Source organism: Salminus brasiliensis, chromosome 8 (assembly GCF_030463535.1).
Source record: "Salminus brasiliensis chromosome 8, fSalBra1.hap2, whole genome shotgun sequence".
Lineage (NCBI taxonomy): Eukaryota > Metazoa > Chordata > Actinopteri > Characiformes > Bryconidae > Salminus > Salminus brasiliensis.
The window spans coordinates 2,839,597-2,857,096 of record NC_132885.1 but is presented as its reverse complement, the minus strand read 5'-3'; the positions used below and the strand labels follow the sequence as shown (position 1 = coordinate 2,857,096).

General features: G+C 39.9%; 2 protein-coding genes across 3 annotated transcripts in view; both read left to right on the top strand.

Annotated features, from left to right (window-relative positions):
* Positions 1-1,892, top strand: part of ndufb3 (NADH:ubiquinone oxidoreductase subunit B3) — a 4,271-nt gene extending 2,379 nt beyond the window's left edge. For both annotated transcript variants that reach the window (XM_072684985.1, XM_072684986.1), the window contains one exon: positions 1,555-1,892. In XM_072684985.1, the coding sequence (XP_072541086.1) occupies positions 1,555-1,705 (151 nt within the window). In that variant the 3' untranslated portion in view covers positions 1,706-1,892. The remainder of the gene's footprint in view (positions 1-1,554) is intronic.
* A 721-nt stretch (positions 1,893-2,613) lies between these two features.
* LOC140560514 (CASP8 and FADD-like apoptosis regulator) lies at positions 2,614-16,425 on the top strand. The gene is made up of 10 exons (XM_072684984.1): positions 2,614-2,635; positions 4,589-4,902; positions 6,148-6,253; positions 8,444-8,579; positions 10,932-11,008; positions 11,128-11,194; positions 12,625-12,671; positions 12,838-12,916; positions 15,174-15,693; positions 16,149-16,425. The coding sequence occupies exons 2-10, from the start codon at positions 4,610-4,612 to the stop codon at positions 16,273-16,275; spliced, it is 1,452 nt and encodes a 483-aa protein (XP_072541085.1). The 5' UTR covers positions 2,614-2,635; positions 4,589-4,609; the 3' UTR covers positions 16,276-16,425.
* The last annotated feature ends 1,075 nt before the right edge of the window (positions 16,426-17,500 follow it).

Below are 17,500 nucleotides of genomic sequence, written 5' to 3'. Positions count from 1 at the left end.
CTGAATGCAATCAGATCCTCACAGCAATGCTCCTCCTCCAACATCTAGCAGAAACTCTTCTTCTCTGGACAGCAGAGACAGTTACTCCAGCAAAAGCAGGTGAAACTATTTTTAATTCCTTTGATTTCAGAAGAAACGGTGGGGGAAAAGGTTGGTGTCCAAATACTTTTGTCCATTTATTGTATCTTCTGTCATTAATCTGAAGAAGCACATTGCCAGGTGGAGGTGGAGCATAAGTGGACCATCAGAAGGAGGCAGGGGTGGTGGTGCGGTGCGAATTTTCGTCATGAGAAGCAGAGGGGGAGGAGGGGCTTTACAGTGTGTAGTAACTTTTAGCGACTTTTAGTAATTACAAAACTCATGACATCAAACATTCATAGCTCAGATTTCTGGAGATCTTGGTCTTAATCACATGGTGCTGTTCGAATATTAGCGTGTTATGATGCTTGAAGTGATAATTGTTTATTATTGATGTGGGGAAAAAAGTCAAATTAGTAAATGAAATGTCAAACCAATAAAACTAGACAATAAATAATAGCAGTAATATTATTGGTTTATTAACAATACACTACTTATAATTCTCTGATGATAATTGAAAAAACAAATATATATATATATAACTTTTTTCATTTAATTATTAAGGTGAAGCATTTTTCATGTAAAATATGCAAATATTTAATATAATACTTAATAATATATCCAAATATTCAATATAATACTTAATAAAATATACAAATATTTCATAGATTACTTAATAGAATATGCAAATATTCTACATATTACTTAATCAAATATCCAAATATTCACTATACTACTTAATAAAATATCCAAATATTTAATATAGTACTTAATAAAATATCCAAATATGCAGTATATTACTTAATAAAATATGCAAATATTCAATATAATACTTAATAAAATATTCAATATATTACTTAATCAAATATCTAAATGTTTAATATACTACTTAATAAAATATCTAAATATTTAATATCCTACTTAATAAAAAAACCTAATATTCAGTATATTACTATATGCAAATATTTAATGAATATTTAATATTTGATAAATATTTAATTTAATAATACTTATATACTATATATACAATAGAATATCTACAAATGAAGATATTTGATAGTTTAATCTGTGCTCCCTCTAAAGCTCATTGCTAGAACACTGATAGACTCTCAGTGCACTTCTTCTCTTGAACAGCAAGATGGCGCCAACACCACAGCTTGCTGTACTTCTTTAAAGACCTTAACAGCAGCACATCCTGTCTCAAGTATCACAGTAATTAGTGATTCTCACCCCCTGTGAAGTGATGTTGGGGTGATGTATAATCCACTGTATGTCCAAATGTTTGTGGACACCCCTACTAATGAATGCATTCAACTACTTTGTGTTGCACCCATTTTTGATGCAGATGTGCAAATGCACACACACACACACAGTTTGAAGAAGAATGAAAATGAATGAGCAGGTGTCCCAATACTTTTGTCCATGTAGTGTCCATGCAGTTGCCCAGTTCAGCCCTGTTCTTGTGTATGTTTTCAGGAATGAAGCCTGGAGGTACTCATCCATCTACGGGAAACCTAAAACCTTCTTTCATGTGGTGAAGCGTGGCTTTGTGGGAGGATTCATCGCATGTGCAGTGTGCCTGGCTGTGGAGTACACCTTCTTCCCCCCGGAGAAGTCTGATCACTGAGAGCGGCGCTGACCCCCCAGACAGACGCCTGAAGCTAAAGAAGAGCCACTTCCCCCTCAGACTCTTAGGTTTCCCGCAGGCTCCCGAGCCTCCTCTGTAATATTCACCTGGTGTTCTGTGATCGACTGGGACCTTCTGTCACTAAATATTATTATTATTAATAACAATAATAAACATGTAAATTCTATCAGTTTCCTTTTGACCTGACTGAAGTATCGTGTGTGAATGAGTGATGAGATGAGGCAAAGCGATACCACATGACTTATGCTCACTACCTTATTTGGCCTCTTCCTAAGCAGATGCTGTGGTGAGAGCTGCTGCACTGGTGCTATTTTTGGACTGTGGGAGGCTTCTTGTCTCGTCTTATGCTGGGCTGAACTTCCAATGACGGTCTGATCTAATCATGTTCGTCAGCTGTTCCACTTGTGAATGATTTAACGGACGCTGGAACAGCGGCTGATCTCTAACTCATCTCTAACCCTACATCTTCCAGACAGGTGTCTTTATTCTACAGTCAGCTGAGACACATTCACTGCACTCACATTCATTGGTGATGTCCATTTCACCAACTGTGAGACCGCCAGCACCAACTGCCTGCTGGACCCCTGTTAATTGGCCACATTATATTGGCCATAATTCCTTTTATCAGAACAGTGAAAGGAGAAATCCAGGGGGTGAATACTTTCTTCTATATATTCTCTGTACTTTATTTATAATAAGATTTCAGATTATTTAGGAAATGTCAGTTGACTCTATGATGTAAGACATTCATGACGCATGATGGAAATCTCCAGTGAAGACATTTCCATGTGGTGAAAGCCTGTCTGGCTTCATGGAACGTTCCAGCGAAAGTGAAAGTGGAACTTCTCGTGTCTATGTAATATCTGTCTGTTCCTCTCTCTCAGTACTTCACTGCGTTTTAAGCTTGAGGTAAGACAGCTCTAGCAGCTGAGGCTTTCTTTATTACTATGCTGTGATAGAAGACTAATGACTCAAAGACTAGTGATTGAGACCCCTTTTTTACGTGGGTGCTTCGCCTCACTGTGAGAATATAGCAGTGTATTCATTGCAGTGCTGCTGTGTGTAGAATGGTGACTCAACTAAGCATCAGGCTTTTGAGAGGATGTCTGGTTAACCAACTATATAAGAACGTTCGTTTGGAGAGGAAATGCTGTCGTTTTGCTTGCAGTCTAGAGATAAAAAAGAAGATAAAACACATTTCTTCGCTTAGAAAGAAGACTTTTGGGTTCCCTGAAACCAAACAGCTACAACCGATAGTTCTTTCAAGTTATTAAATGTGTGAATCTTCAAAGAACCTTCAAAGAACCTCTACATGAAGGGTTCTTCTGTAATTGTAATGATTCTCTAGAGAAGTGTTGGCGATAGAACAGAACTCTATTGGGCTAGTAGAGGGGTATAAAGCCCCCCAGCATTGAGGAGCTGTGGAGCAGTGGAAGAAGAGCTGTGTTCTCTGGATTGATTGTGGTGGAGCTCCATCCAGTACTTCTGGGAAGAGTTGGGGATGATGAGGTGGGATAGTGATCATCATCCAAAAACTCTCAAATGCCTGAATATAGAACCAAAACAACCCAAAATAACAATTTCAATGCATGACTTGTTCTTTACCTGGATACATGGTTCTTCATATGCAAGGAGAACCTATTTTAGGCGGTTCTTAATAGCAGCTGAAATGGTTTGAATACTATACAGTACTCCGCTTAAAGGGCATGCTGAAGGTTTCTCCTAGAACAATACATCCAAGTTCAATGGTGGAACCTCATGCACTCTTTAAAAAGGCTTGTCAAGGGTTCTTTAATAAAGGCAGTGGCTGAATATAGAACCATAACAACCCAAAATAACCATTTCAACGCATGACTGGTTCTTTTTCTGGATAAATGGTTTTTCCTATGCAAGGAAAGCCTCTTGTAGATGGTTCTTTATAGAACCTTTAAAAAAAAAGGGTTCTACATAGCAGAAGAACTGATTTAACCGACTCTTTTCATTACTATATGGTACCCTGTTTAAAGTGCATGCTGAAGGTTTCTCCTAGAACCATACATGAGGTACCATGGTACCTCATGCACTATTTAAAGGAAAAGCACTTGTAGATGTTTTTTTTTTATAGAACCTTTTTTAAAAAGTGTTTTATATAGCATTGGAAATGACTCAATAGACCCATTGTCAGTACTATATTAAGGTCCATATTAATGTGGTATGCCCCTAAACTCTCAAGAGGGGTTTTCAAAGGATTTTGCCTCTGGTAAAAGGCAGTGGGTCTATGTAGAATCATGAATGACAACTCTATAAACCATTTGAATACATTACTGGTTCTTCTTGTGGTTAATTTGCTAATCTGTCTGATCTCAGATTCTCTGTGTCCATTTATTATTATTATTATTATTATCAGAGTTATTAACACTTATACTTTCTTATTGTAAAGTGTGAAGCTCATCAGTGTTAGTTACTGAGCTCCAAACATGAAGATCAGCAACATCTCTCAGAGCTCAGACTGTGAGAAAAGTTTCTTCATATGTTAATGAAGCTGATCAGATGATGATTAGTGAGTAATTAAACTGTAGTCAGTTATTAACAGAGCTCTGCTGAACATAATGGCTAATGGAGAACCCTAACTTCTCCTGTTATGAGATTTAAGAATATAAAATAAAGGAGAAATTCTCAATGTCAAAGCAGCAAAGGGACAGCAAGACACTCAGATGCAAAAATATAGATAAATTACCACTATATACACGATATAAATAATAGAAGTAAACAAACAAACAATATTATTTACAGATTGTTTACAGATAATTGCAAATTGACCCTTAATTACACATTATTAAGCAGTTATGAGCATTTTGTTTTGCATATTGCTGTTTTTTCTAGGCCCTCCAGCTTGCCAGTATTATGGCAGTGTCCCAGCATCTCTCACACACCATCAACCGAATTGTGGAGGAGCTGAGTGCAGTCGAACGTAAGCGCCTGGTCTACCTGTGTGGCGTGCTGGACACTGACCGATGTGCTGCTAACGTCAGAGAGACGCTGCAGTCCATAATGGAGAAGATGGAGACGTATCCAGTGTTTCTGATGGAGCTGATGCTGAGGATGAGGCGCTATGATTTACTCAGAGGTGTTCTGGGCACCACCAAGACTGAGGTTGAAGGGCTTCTGAAAAACGGCCACAGGGTGTCAGAATACAGGTGAGTCTAACAGACTTCTGAAGAACCGCTCGCTGAATATATCAAGGGTTATTAATGAAATTTGCTAAATTTCCCGCTTCACCCAGATGTACACGAGCAGGGTTTAGAAAGCCCCTAAGTTTTCCAGGTTTATTGAACGTTCCTCAGAACAGAAGTGAAAATTCACCCAAAGTGTTTTTTTTGTAAGTACATGCTACCACGCTCCTCCCACACTAACAACATCCTGGTCTTTAATGAGATGGAGCCGGCTGGACCCAGTCATAGTCCTTCTATGGCATCACTCAAAGAACCATTTATAGCACAGTTATTTTTGAGTGTAGCTCAATAGGAGAAGCATTTATGAATTCTGTTAAATTATTATTATTATTATTATTATTATTATTATTATTATTATTATTATATCTCTCTATGTTAATACATATTTTTGAGATGGTAAGATTATGCAGAGAAGTAAAGAAGCTTCCAGTGTAGGGTTCTCCACAGCAGCAACTGTCCTCTCACTCACTTACTCACATTTAGCAAGCTAAAGATTCTCCACAAGGGGGTGCTGTTATCACCTGTATCTTTTGGCTCCTTGCATCAGTGACACTGCGTGTCCTTGTGATGGATCAAATGGAGTTTAAACAGCCACAGAATGTAAAGGTTCCTTTGATGCGGGGTGCGATCACATGCTTGTCGTTCTTCACTGCTGTGGGAAAGGTGTGTAAGTGAGTTGCGAGTTTACGAGTTTCCCATCTGCACTTCTTTGAGTCCGGTTAAATCGGACCTGGACTTTTTCCCTCATGTTTAGGCAGGTGTGAACGCAGTAGTTGCGCTCCGATGCGGACCAAAACCAAAACAACCACACCGAGACCCTTAAGAGGGGGTGGTCTCGGTCCGGTCCCAAACAAACGAAAAGGACCTTCTTCACTTTCTTTCTGACCAATCAGCGGAGAGAGCACTCTCACATGGTTTGTTGGGATTCATTTTGGTGAGCTTGGATTTTTTCCTGAGTGAAAACCAACCAAACCCAGGCGAAAACGCTCCAAGCTCACGAACTTCACACTCAGTGCAATACAGTGCAATAATCTAAATGAATGAAAATAACAAAATTATGTTAATAAATAATAAAAATAATAACAAATAATTACATATAATTTATAATAATACATAAATATGTGTTAATATCTTCACAGTTGCTCTAAACTGTAGATATTCTATATATCTCCCAGGGCCACATTGTGTGCTTTGTGTGTGTGTTTTCAGAGTGCTGATGGATGAGTTGAGTGAGAACATGGGCTCAGGGGATTTGAAGTCTTTGGTGTTTTTGCTGAGAGGAACTATACCGGTGGAGAAATTAGAGAACTTTGAGGTAAAGATATAATTATATATATATATAAATTATAAATAAATATTAATATATATAAAGAAAGCCTATTATAATGTTCCACTGCTGACTGCTGTGGATAAACCATAGCTGTGCCCATATTTAGCTTATCAAATAACTGAGATCAGGTTCCTCCTGAGTATTTATTATTATGTAAACAGGACAGACGCTGACTGTACATGCTGACTTTGTGTCAGTTCTCAGAAGTGATAAATACAGGCCTGAACATGACCTGCTTTCGAAAATGAGCAAAATCCCCTCAACACGTCTACTGATCTGACTATTTTTTTCCCAGCAGGCTGTTGTTTATAATAATGATAATGTTATCATTATCATCAGATCTATGTCAAAATACATTCAATTAAATGACATCAAATGGAATCTAATTGAACTTTTTTAGCTATTTTTCTGACTGACGTTGTCTCAGAGCAGCTTTACAGAACTCCAGTAATTAAACGAAAGATCAACAACAAAAACATAGAGCATGAAACCACCGGAGAGCCAACACCCCCTTAGACAGAGGAAACCTCCTCTGCCCAGAACAGTCGATATTTAAACCGTGTCAGATCTCTTGGGTTGCAGATGAATGTATGTGGCTCTAATCCGTGAGTCCTAATCAACGTCACAGGTTTCAGATCAATAGTTGGACATCTGGCTCCTCAGGGCCCCCAGTTTAAATGTACAAATGATGTCTTATGAAGCTCCTCACAAAGTCTAATAAACGTCTAAGAAACTGCTCTCCGCTCTCCTCTCCATGTGGAGTGGGCGGTCCTTAAAGTGGTCAGGTTTACCCAGGCATACCCCTGACCAATCGCTAGGCTAACATGGCTCCACCCTGGCTTCAGGTCTGAGCAACCTGGAGAGCTATAGCTTGAGCTGCCCCACGCGCTGCTGCCACTGTTGGGCCCTTAAGCAAGGCCCTTAACCCTCTCAGCTCTGCTGCGATGGCTGATCACCCATCTGGGCATGTGCTCACTGTCACTAGTGTGTATGTGTGTGTGCTCACTGTCACTAGTGTGTATGTGTGTGTGCTCACTGTCACTAGTGTGTGTGTGTGTGTGTGTGTGTGTGTGTGTTTACTGCACGGATGGGTTTAAGGCATAGGGCAAATGTCCAACGCTAATGGTGAATATGGTTGTGTAAAGTTGTAAAGTTACAGATATTTAATAATGCATTATTATTACTGTAATAACCATAGCTATTTTCCTCAGCGTTGATAAAATATGAAATAAGCCATCTAAAAATAACCTTTCATGAATAGTTTGCTCAATTTATAGATTGAGTAATTGCTAATTACTGTACTATTTTTTTAATATTTACTATACAATGTATTGGCTAATTGTGTATAGTAAACAAAATATCATAATTAATATGGACAGAATTCATATTAATAATGACAATATTGATATTTTGTATTCATATTAATAATGATATGTTGTATACTATACACACTTAGCCAATACATTGTACATAGTGTAGTATAGTGTAGTATACAAAATAGTATAGTATAATATGATGGTATGATAATAATGATAATTATAATGATAATGATAATAATAATTATTATATTTTATATTCATATTAATATTTTGTACTACACACAATTACAATATAATACAAATATATTATACATATTATAGTATAGTATAGTATACAAAATAGTATAGTACACTATTCATGTAGTATATAGTATAGTATAGTACAGTATAGCATATAACATAGTATAGCATAGTATAGTATAGTACAGTATAGCATATAACATAGTACAGTATAGTACAGTATAGTATATAACATAGTATAGTATAGTATATAACATAGTATAGTACTGTATACAAAATAGCAAAGTTTAGTATAGTATAGTACTGTACAATAAAGTATTGCATAGTATACAAAATAGTATAGCCATGTGAGATTAAGATGAGCTGTAATGACGAAAAGCTCGACTGGATCTTAGTAAAGCACAGCACTGAGAGCCCAAGCCCATCTGGAACCCAACTAGCAACATTCCAGACATATAAGCCGCAGATGAGGCATGAGTCACTGAATTACTCATAACTTACATAACTTTCACTTACATCAGCGTTTAATCAGTGAATCATTTCCTGAGGAATCACTGCTGTCAACTGAGGTCACTGAGGTCAACTAACTCATGATGGAACGTTTCTGTTTCTACAGTGCTTTTTGGATGTGGTCATCGAGCTGGAGAGACTGGATCAATTCTCCAGCAGCAGAATGGGTTTGATGGAGAAGTACCTAAGAGACATTCACAGAGTGGACCTTGCCAAGAGGCTGAGCCAGTACCAGAACAGAGGTGTGTGTGCTAGTCCTGATGAAGTATTAATACACCATCTGAGAAGATTTAATGATTTTGAGGCCCTACGCAGAACACAGCATTTATGTAGGACTTCTCAAACCTTCAACTTGACAAGTATGGAGGGACATGGCTGGTGCAGATGGCAGCATTAGCTAGAACTGAGCATTTCAAGATTCCTATCAGATGCTCCACATCTAGTGGTTCTGATTTCATGAACATCATCAGTGTCACAGTCTTTATTAAGAGAAATTGCATTATTATCAGAAGTTCCAGAAGTGGTGCATTGATACTCTTTAATTTTACTGGCCTTTTATCATACAACTGACAATTTCGTACTACAACAAGAAATAGTCCATTACCATGACCAAGGGTGGACTAGTAGAACTAGTAGAAGTCCTTCCCTGGACAGCACACTGTTACAAGTAGAAGATCTTCGAGGAACCTTTGGAGGCTTTTTTAGTTTTAAAAAAAAATTGGAAACTCTTAAGATGCTCTGAGGAACCTTCAACCTTCTTTTTCTTCTAAAAAAGCTTTTCTTGAAGGTTCCTCAAAGCTTTTTAAGAGGTTCCTCCACATTTTCAAACTGAAGACTCTTTAAAGGTTCCTAGAGGATTTTATACTTTGAACAGTGTAGGGACAGTTACCCCACCAAAAGCAGGATCAACTCTTTTTTCGAATAAGATGATTTCAAAAGAAACTATTGTACAGTTCAAGTTTCTATTCTTCCTCCAGAAGCTGGTTTTACTTCCTCTTTGGGTTTTCAGTATCTGTTGCGTCAGAAATGCTTTCTGTTCCTTTCCGTGGAAGTACACAGTGTGTACGGTGTGTCGGGTAAAAAAAAAGTAACTCAAATTACATTTGTAATATATTTCAAGCACATCTTGAATCCATCTGCATCTCCATCTATTGATTCCTCATTTATATGATTTATTAGTTGGGTTAACCCCTTTAAAAGAGCTACTCATTAAGAATTAAGATTTTGCTGGAGGAGATAATATCATTTTCAGTGCAACACTTCTAGATGCAAATCCTGGGCAAGATAATAAATGACAATAACAGACTGTTCAGACTGTAATAACTGATTCTCACAGTGATTAAGCACTCCTAATCCCAGTCACTCCTGCAATTTCCTTTAGGATCAATAAAGGGTTATCTTATTGTATTTCCTGTTTCAGTTACACTGAGATCAATAACTGTTCAGCACAGTGATTTATCAGTCTACTCAGGCTTTAGTAGAGCTCAGTAACACTGATATCAATAACTGATCAGCACAGTGATTTATCAGTCTACTCAGACTTTAGTAGAGCTCAGTAACACTGATATCAATAACTGATAATCTCAGTGATTTATCAGTCTACTCAGGCTTTAGTAGAGCTCAGTAACACTGATATCAATAACTGATCAGCACAGTGATTTATCAGTCTACTCAGGCTTTAGTAGAGCTCAGTAACACTGAGGTTAATAACTGATCAGCACAGTGATTTATCAGTCTACTCAGACTTTAGTAGAGCTCAGTAACACTGATATCAATAACTGATCAGCACAGTGATTTATCAGTCTACTCAGACTTTAGTAGAGCTCAGTAACACTGATATCAATAACTGATCAGCACAGTGATTTATCAGTCTACTCAGGCTTTAGTAGAGCTCAGTAACACTGAGATTAATAACTGATCAGCACACTGATTTATCAGTCTACTCAGGCTTTAGCAGAGCTCAGTAACACTGAGATTAATAACTGATCAGCACACTGATTTATCAGTCTACTCAGGCTTTAGTAGAGCTTAGTAACACAGATCAATAACTGATCAGCACAGTGATTTATCAGTCTACTCAGACTTTAGTAGAGCTCAGTAACAGTGAGATCAATAACTGATCAGCACAGTGATTTATCAGTCTACTCAGGTTAGTAGAGCTCAGTAACAGTGAGATCAATAACTGATCAGCACAGTGATTTATCAGTCTACTCAGACTTTAGTAGAGCTCAGTAACAGTGAGATCAATAACTGATCAGCACAGTGATTTATCAGTCTACTCAGGTTAGTAGAGCTCAGTAACAGTGAGATCAATAACTGATCAGCACAGTGATTTATCAGTCTACTCAGGCTTTAGTAGAGCTCAGTAACACTGATTTATCAGTCTACTCAGACTTTAGTAGAGCTCCTGAACACTGTTTTTATTCATTCCTGCAGGCAGGCATTCTAAGCGAATTCTACTAATCATGTAAAAAGTCACTTTTATAGCTATTATTTTGCATTCTGCCAAACATGTGCATTCCTAACCCTGTGTGTATTCATCTGTAAAATAACTTGAGCGCTTTAGCGGATATTAACGATTCCTTCTTTTTCAGCTGAAAGACCAGAACCGAAGTCTACATCAAAAAAGACCAACACTGACTGGCAGCCTTGCGCAGCAGCTTCAGCTTCAGTGAGTAAACCAAGCTTTCAGTTTTCATATGTTTAAAATGCAGTGTTATGATTACTGTATGATGATTGATTTCCTGATAAGCCATCTTACTGGCTTTTTTTTTTTATTTCCGCCTCCAGCAAGTTGCTTTATCTACATTTCCACCCCCTTCCTGTGGGAGGAGACAGGTTCTTTCCAGACCTTGTGGTGAGTTTCCTGAGAACCAGCAGCTTTCGTCAGCACATTGCCATGAACTTTCATTCTGTTGTTAGATCAAATTCCGAAAGACTAAAACTCATAGAACTGAACTTTAAACATGAGTACAATGATATTTCACTAATTAATTCATTTTATTAGAACTTAGTTTAATTATTTACTGTTAAATCTGATTAAAAAAAATAATAATGTTTGAAGTTGAAGTTTTTTTCCCCCTCCATGACTAAGCTTAGCAAGTATCACATTTCTCTAAAAGTGGGTGCACATGAGGCGAGCAAGTAAGCTGAATAAAGGGAATTTAGGGGAGATTCCAGTTTCTAAATAACTGTGCTTAACATGTTCCTGTACAGTGAAAGTGAAATGAACCAGGTCAAACATTGGAAATATGTGACACCCACCAGTTTCCTATGAAATGATGATGACGGTCAAATAGGGGCAAATATGAATGTGGGGGGAGGGGTTGCCTCACAGCACCCAGCATGTATCCCTCCACCATAAATATATGTTTAAAAAGTTATATATGATTAAAAAGCTCATCAGAAGTCTTTTAGTCTGGTTCCGTTCACCACCACTGTGGACAGTACTGACTCAGTGGGTTTCTCAGAGCATTTCCCACCAACCCAGATCCATTAAATGAGAACTAGAACTAGAAAAGCACAAAAGAACCAAAGGCGCAGAAACAAGCACTAAACACTGACTGGAAAAGAAGCTCAGCGATGCAGGGAAGGGAACAAAGGGGAGGAACTACCAGGGTGACTATTATGGGGTACATAATAGATATGGCTTATCCTGTTCGCTCTGTAACGAGATCTCACACGCTTTTCTAACTGTACTGTTTGGAGAACTTCAGAACTGATTAAAAGTTTTAGTCCCCTGTGAAATTGTACTCGAGCTGTTTATCTGCTCAGTAAAACACTAATATTAACACTCCTACAGAAAGTGGTGGTGGTTCTTCATCACTGTGTTCATCATTAGAACATCTCCAAAGTTCTCCTCTCTCATGGAGTCTAGTATTATTTAGAGTTCTCCTCAGATCAACACCTGGTTTGGTGGTAAATCAGGGCTTAATGATGGTAAATCAGGTGAGCTGCTGCTGCTGCTGCTGCTGCTGCTGCTGCTGCTGCTGCTGCTGATGGAGTTGAACACATCCTCCACGCTGTGCTGGCTAGACTGGGGGGCGTCCAGGAGAAACCTGGAGGAGCCGAGCTCTGTTCTTCAGACTAGCTCACCGACAAGATCTCACTACTTTCTTTCTTCATGATGAGAAGCTCTTGTTTCTCTTTTTACTGGATTCATGTTCAGCTGCTTTGATCATTTCTGGAGCTTCTACTGTAGACACTCTCTCACTGCTACCTACGTTCTGTTCGTCATTTAATAGTTTAATATTTCATCATATTAATTGTGCTTTGTTGTTTTTTCAGTGGGTGCTGCCGTGCGACCGAGGAGCTCGATCAGTCAACACTGTGAGGTACAGAAGCCTCTGTTTTTCTAGGCAGCAGTAGCGTAGCAGGAACTGACCATTAGAAGTGTAGATGTTCAGCTCAGAGAATGTGTTGTCACTGCTATATTGAATTTGGACAGCGGCCGCCTCGGTCTCCTGTACTTACCCTGCTTCACATTTCTGTAATCCACAGAGAGTGGAAGAGGTGTACAAGATGCAGAGCAACCCCAGAGGAGTGTGTGTGATCATAGACTGTGTGGGAACTGAAGGAGGTGAGAGAAAATACAGACTATGAGACCAACATGGAAAATGAATGACGGGGGTTTAGTGGAAAAAGAGATGATGACAGTGTTCAGTGGAGAAGGATGGTGTCTGGAGGAGAATGATGGTGACTAAGACTGTAACCTATGCTATATACACGCATGTGCTATGGTGGAGAATGATGGTATTTGGCAGCAAATAATGGTGGTAAATTTTGGAGTTTAGGAAAGAATGATGGTGTTTAATGGAGAATGATGGTGTTTGGTTGGAGAATAATAGTGTTTAATACAGAATGATGGTTTTTAATGATGGTAACTGGTGGAGAAGGATGGTGTCTGGTGGAGAACACTGTGGTTTAATACAATATGATGGTTTTTAATGATGGTGACTGGTGGAGAAGAATGGTGTCTGGTGGAGAAGGATGGCGTCTGGTGGAGAAGGATGGTATCTGGTGTAGAAGGATGTTGTCTGGTGGAGAACACTGTAGTTTAATACAAAATTATGGTTTTTAATGATGGCGTCTGGTGGAGAAGGATGGCGTCTGGTGGAGAAGGATGGTGTCTGGTGGAGGACACTGTCGTTTAATACAAAATGATGGTTTTTAATGATGGTGTCTGGTGGAGAAGGATGGTGTCTGGTGGAGAAGGATGGTGTCTGGTGGAGGACACTGTCGTTTAATACAAAATGATGGTTTTTAATAATGGTGTCTGGTGGAGAAGGATGGTGTCTGGTGGAGAACACTGTCGTTTAATACAAAATTATGGTTTTTAATGATGGCGTCTGGTAGAGAAGGATGGCGTCTGGTGGAGAAGGATGGTGTCTGGTGGAGAACGCTGTTGCTTAAAACAGAATGATGGTTTTTAATGATGGTGACTGGTGGAGAAGGATGGTGTCTGGTGGAGAATGATGGTGTCTGGTGAAGAATGATGGTGTCTGGTGGAGAAGGATGGTGTCTGGTGGAGAATGATGGTGTCTGGTGGAGAAGGATGGTGTCTGGTGGAGAATGGTGGTGTCTGGTGGAGAACGTTGTAGTTTAAAACAGAATGATGGTTTTTAATGATGGTGACTGGTGGAGAAGGATGGTGTCTGGTGGAGAACGCCGTCGTTTAATACAGAATGATGGTTTTTAATGATGGTGTCTGGTGGAGAAGGATGGTGTCTGGTGGAGAACGCTGTCGTTTAATACAGAATGATGTTTTTTAATAATGGTGACTGGTGGAGAATGATGGTGACTGGTGGAGAAGGATGGTGTCTGGTGGAGAAGGATGGTGTCTGGTGGAGAATGGTGGTGTCTGGTGGAGAACGCTGTCGTTTAATACAGAATGATGGTTTTTAATGATGGTGACTGGTGGAGAAGGATGGTGTCTGGTGGAGAATGGTGGTGTCTGGTGGAGAACGCCGTCGTTTAATACAGAATGATGGTTTTTAATGATGGTGACTGGTGGAGAAGGATGGTGACTGGTGGAGAAGGATGGTGTCTGGTGGAGAAGGATGGTGTCTGGTGGAGAACGCCGTCGTTTAATACAGAATGATGGTTTTTAATGATGGTGACTGGTGGAGAAGGATGGTGACTGGTGGAGAAGGATGGTGTCTGGTGGAGAAGGATGGTGTCTGGTGGAGAACGCCGTCGTTTAATACAGAATGATGGTTTTTAATGATGGTGACTGGTGGAGAAGGATGGTGACTGGTGGAGAAGGATGGTGTCTGGTGGAGAAGGATGGTGTCTGGTGGAGAACGCCGTCGTTTAATACAGAATGATGGTTTTTAATGATGGTGTCTGGTGGAGAAGGATGGTGTCTGGTGGAGAACGCTGTCGTTTAATACAGAATGATGTTTTTTAATAATGGTGACTGGTGGAGAATGATGGTGACTGGTGGAGAAGGATGGTGTCTGGTGGAGAAGGATGGTGTCTGGTGGAGAATGGTGGTGTCTGGTGGAGAACGCTGTCGTTTAATACAGAATGATGGTTTTTAATGATGGTGACTGGTGGAGAAGGATGGTGTCTGGTGGAGAATGGTGGTATTTGGTTGGAGAATAATAGTGTTTGATAGAGAATCGTGGTGTTTGGAGGAGAATGATGACTTATTTGAGGTAAATAGTGGGTTGATGAGTAATGATGTTGGGTGGAGTAGAATATGTATGAAGCAAAATCTACAGCACATATAAACCAAATATTTATAGATTTAAAGTGTTTTGCCTGTAATTGAATATTGACTGTAATATGCTGATGATGCAGCTCATATAGCCGCCTCTGTTCTTTCTCTGCAGTGTTTCTAGAGCAGGTGTTTGAGAGCCTTCACTTCAGAGTGAGTCTGCACAGTCTGCTGAGTGTCCGAGATGTGATGTCCACTCTGCGGGACATCTCCAAACAGAGGGAGCACTATACAGCAGATGCCTTTGTCTGCTGTATCATCAGCCGAAGCTGCTCGTCTGACCTGCTTGGGACCGACCCCCGTGGTCCCGGGCTGAGTCTGAACTGTGTCCGGCAACTTTTCACCTCAGAGTTTTGCCCTGGTCTGACAGGAAAACCCAAACTTTTCTTTATCCAGAGCTATGAAGTCTTCAGGCCTCAGCAATTTGGAGGCTGTGCTGAGGTTTGGGATTATGAAGCTGGGCACCTGGAGACAGATGGGCCCATGCCTGTCCCCTACAGGCCTCAGATGCTTCCAGTGGACGCAGACGTGTTTTGGAGCCACTGTTGGACTGAGGAGCAGCAGTTGAAAATGGTCAACCATCACTCGGTCTACCTGCAGTCACTGAGAAGAGGCTTACAGGAGGGGCAGAGAAGGTATTTTCACACAACTGAAGATCTAATGCCCGTTGGCATGGTTACTTTCATCCATCCTTTGCTATATTAGCCCTAACCAAACTGTTCAAGACCACTTATCTCTTCATACGTGTGCTTTAAAAAGTTTGTGGACACCCCTTCTAATGAATGCATTCAGCTATTTTAAGTTGCACCCATTGCAAGTCTCTGTAGAGAAGTACTGCCAATAGAATAGGACCCTCTGGAGCAGATAAACCTCATGAACCTATTGGCTTCATGCTGCCTAATAATGCCAGGCGTGGGCTAGATGGGTGTAAAGCCCCTCAGCTTTAAGCTGTGGAGCAGTGGAAGAACTTTGTTCTCTGGAATGATGGTGGTGGAGCTCCATCCAGTACTTTTGGATGAGTTGGGGAGCTGATGCAGTATTCCTCATTGTGTGTGTGTGTGTGTGTGTGTGTGTGTGTGTGTTTCTGCAGGAGGATTCATATGGTGGACGTGCACATGGAAGTGAATCGAGCAGTGTATGACCACAACCGCAGAAACCCACAATCATCATACCATGTAAACCTCAGACACACTCTGAGGAAAAGCATCTTCTTCTGATGGAGTTCATTACTGAGTGAATGATTAATTATCTGCAGTTTTCTGTGTGATGATGATGAAGAGATTCATAGTGAATTGTCTCCAGAGCAGAATTTCAGTAATTGTATCAATTAGTTCAGAAGACTTATTGTTTTTCTATTTTTAAGAATTATTGAGCATTAATGAAGTTTTCATTTCACTTATTCAATAAAACAGTTTTTCATATTCTAAAGGGTTTCATTCGGACTGTTTTACTGAAAGCCCAGTGGAGAGGGCAGGGTGCTGAATCTCCACACGGGGGCGCCGTTAGACTTAAAATCTCAGCCTCGGTGATGCTGTTGAATGAATCACATTTATCTATCTGTCTTAATATATCCATCTATCTGTCTGTCTGTCTGTCTATCTGTCTGTCTATCTATCAATCTGTCTGTCTGTCTGTCTGTCTGTCTGTCTGTCTATCTATCTGTCTGTCTTTCTTTCTGTCTACCTGTCTGTCTATCTGTCTGTCTATCTATCTGTCTGTGTGTGTGTATCTACCTATCGTCTGTCTGTCTGCCTGTCTGTTTGTCTTTCTGTCGGTCTCTCTGTCTGCTTTGTCTGTCTGTAAATTTATACATCTATCTATCTATCTATCTATCTGTCTGTCTGTCTGTCTGTCTGTCTGTCTGTCTGTCTGTCTATCTATCTATCTATCTATCTATCTGTCTGTCTGTCTGTCTGTCTGTCTGTCTGTCTTGCTGTCTGTCTTGCTGTCTGCCTGCCTGCCTGTCTGTCTGTCTCTCTATCTTTCTATCTATCCGTCATTCTGACTGACTGTCTTTCTGTCTGTCTAACTAATCTAATCAATCTAATCTAATAATAATAATAATAATAGCAACAATCAATCTTATGCATGTGCATAAGGACTTTATTATGGCTAAGACAAAACGCATGGTCAGGACATGCAGGGGTCAAGACACAGAAAAAACACTGCGGCCAGTAGAGGGAGACATTACAGGACATCTTCCCTTGCAACGCAGAATTAAAAGAATCTCCTGCAGCCTCTAATCCAGCCTTTGCAGACACCTGCTGTGATATCCTCACAAGCTGCATCCACTGCCAGTCAAGCCGGTTCATCTCCACGCCGGGAATGAGGAATAGGGTGGGAGGAATTCCACCAGCATTCTGTGATGACCGGCAAACCCTTTCCTGATGGTGTTGTGAAGAGTGGTGAAGACTCACATTACCCCACATGACGAATCCTCTT

What these genes read in the sequence shown, in the direction of transcription:
- LOC140560514 (XM_072684984.1), top strand. Translation starts at nt 4,610, where the DNA reads ATGGCAGTGTCCCAGCATCTCTCACACACCATCAACCGAATTGTGGAG. An exon ending in CTGTGTGGGAACTGAAGGAG is followed by an intron (nt 12,917 to 15,173) that starts GTGAGAGAAAAT and finishes CTTTCTCTGCAG; the next exon opens with TGTTTCTAGAGCAGGTGTTT. An exon ending in TTACAGGAGGGGCAGAGAAG is followed by an intron (nt 15,694 to 16,148) that starts GTATTTTCACAC and finishes GTGTTTCTGCAG; the next exon opens with GAGGATTCATATGGTGGACG.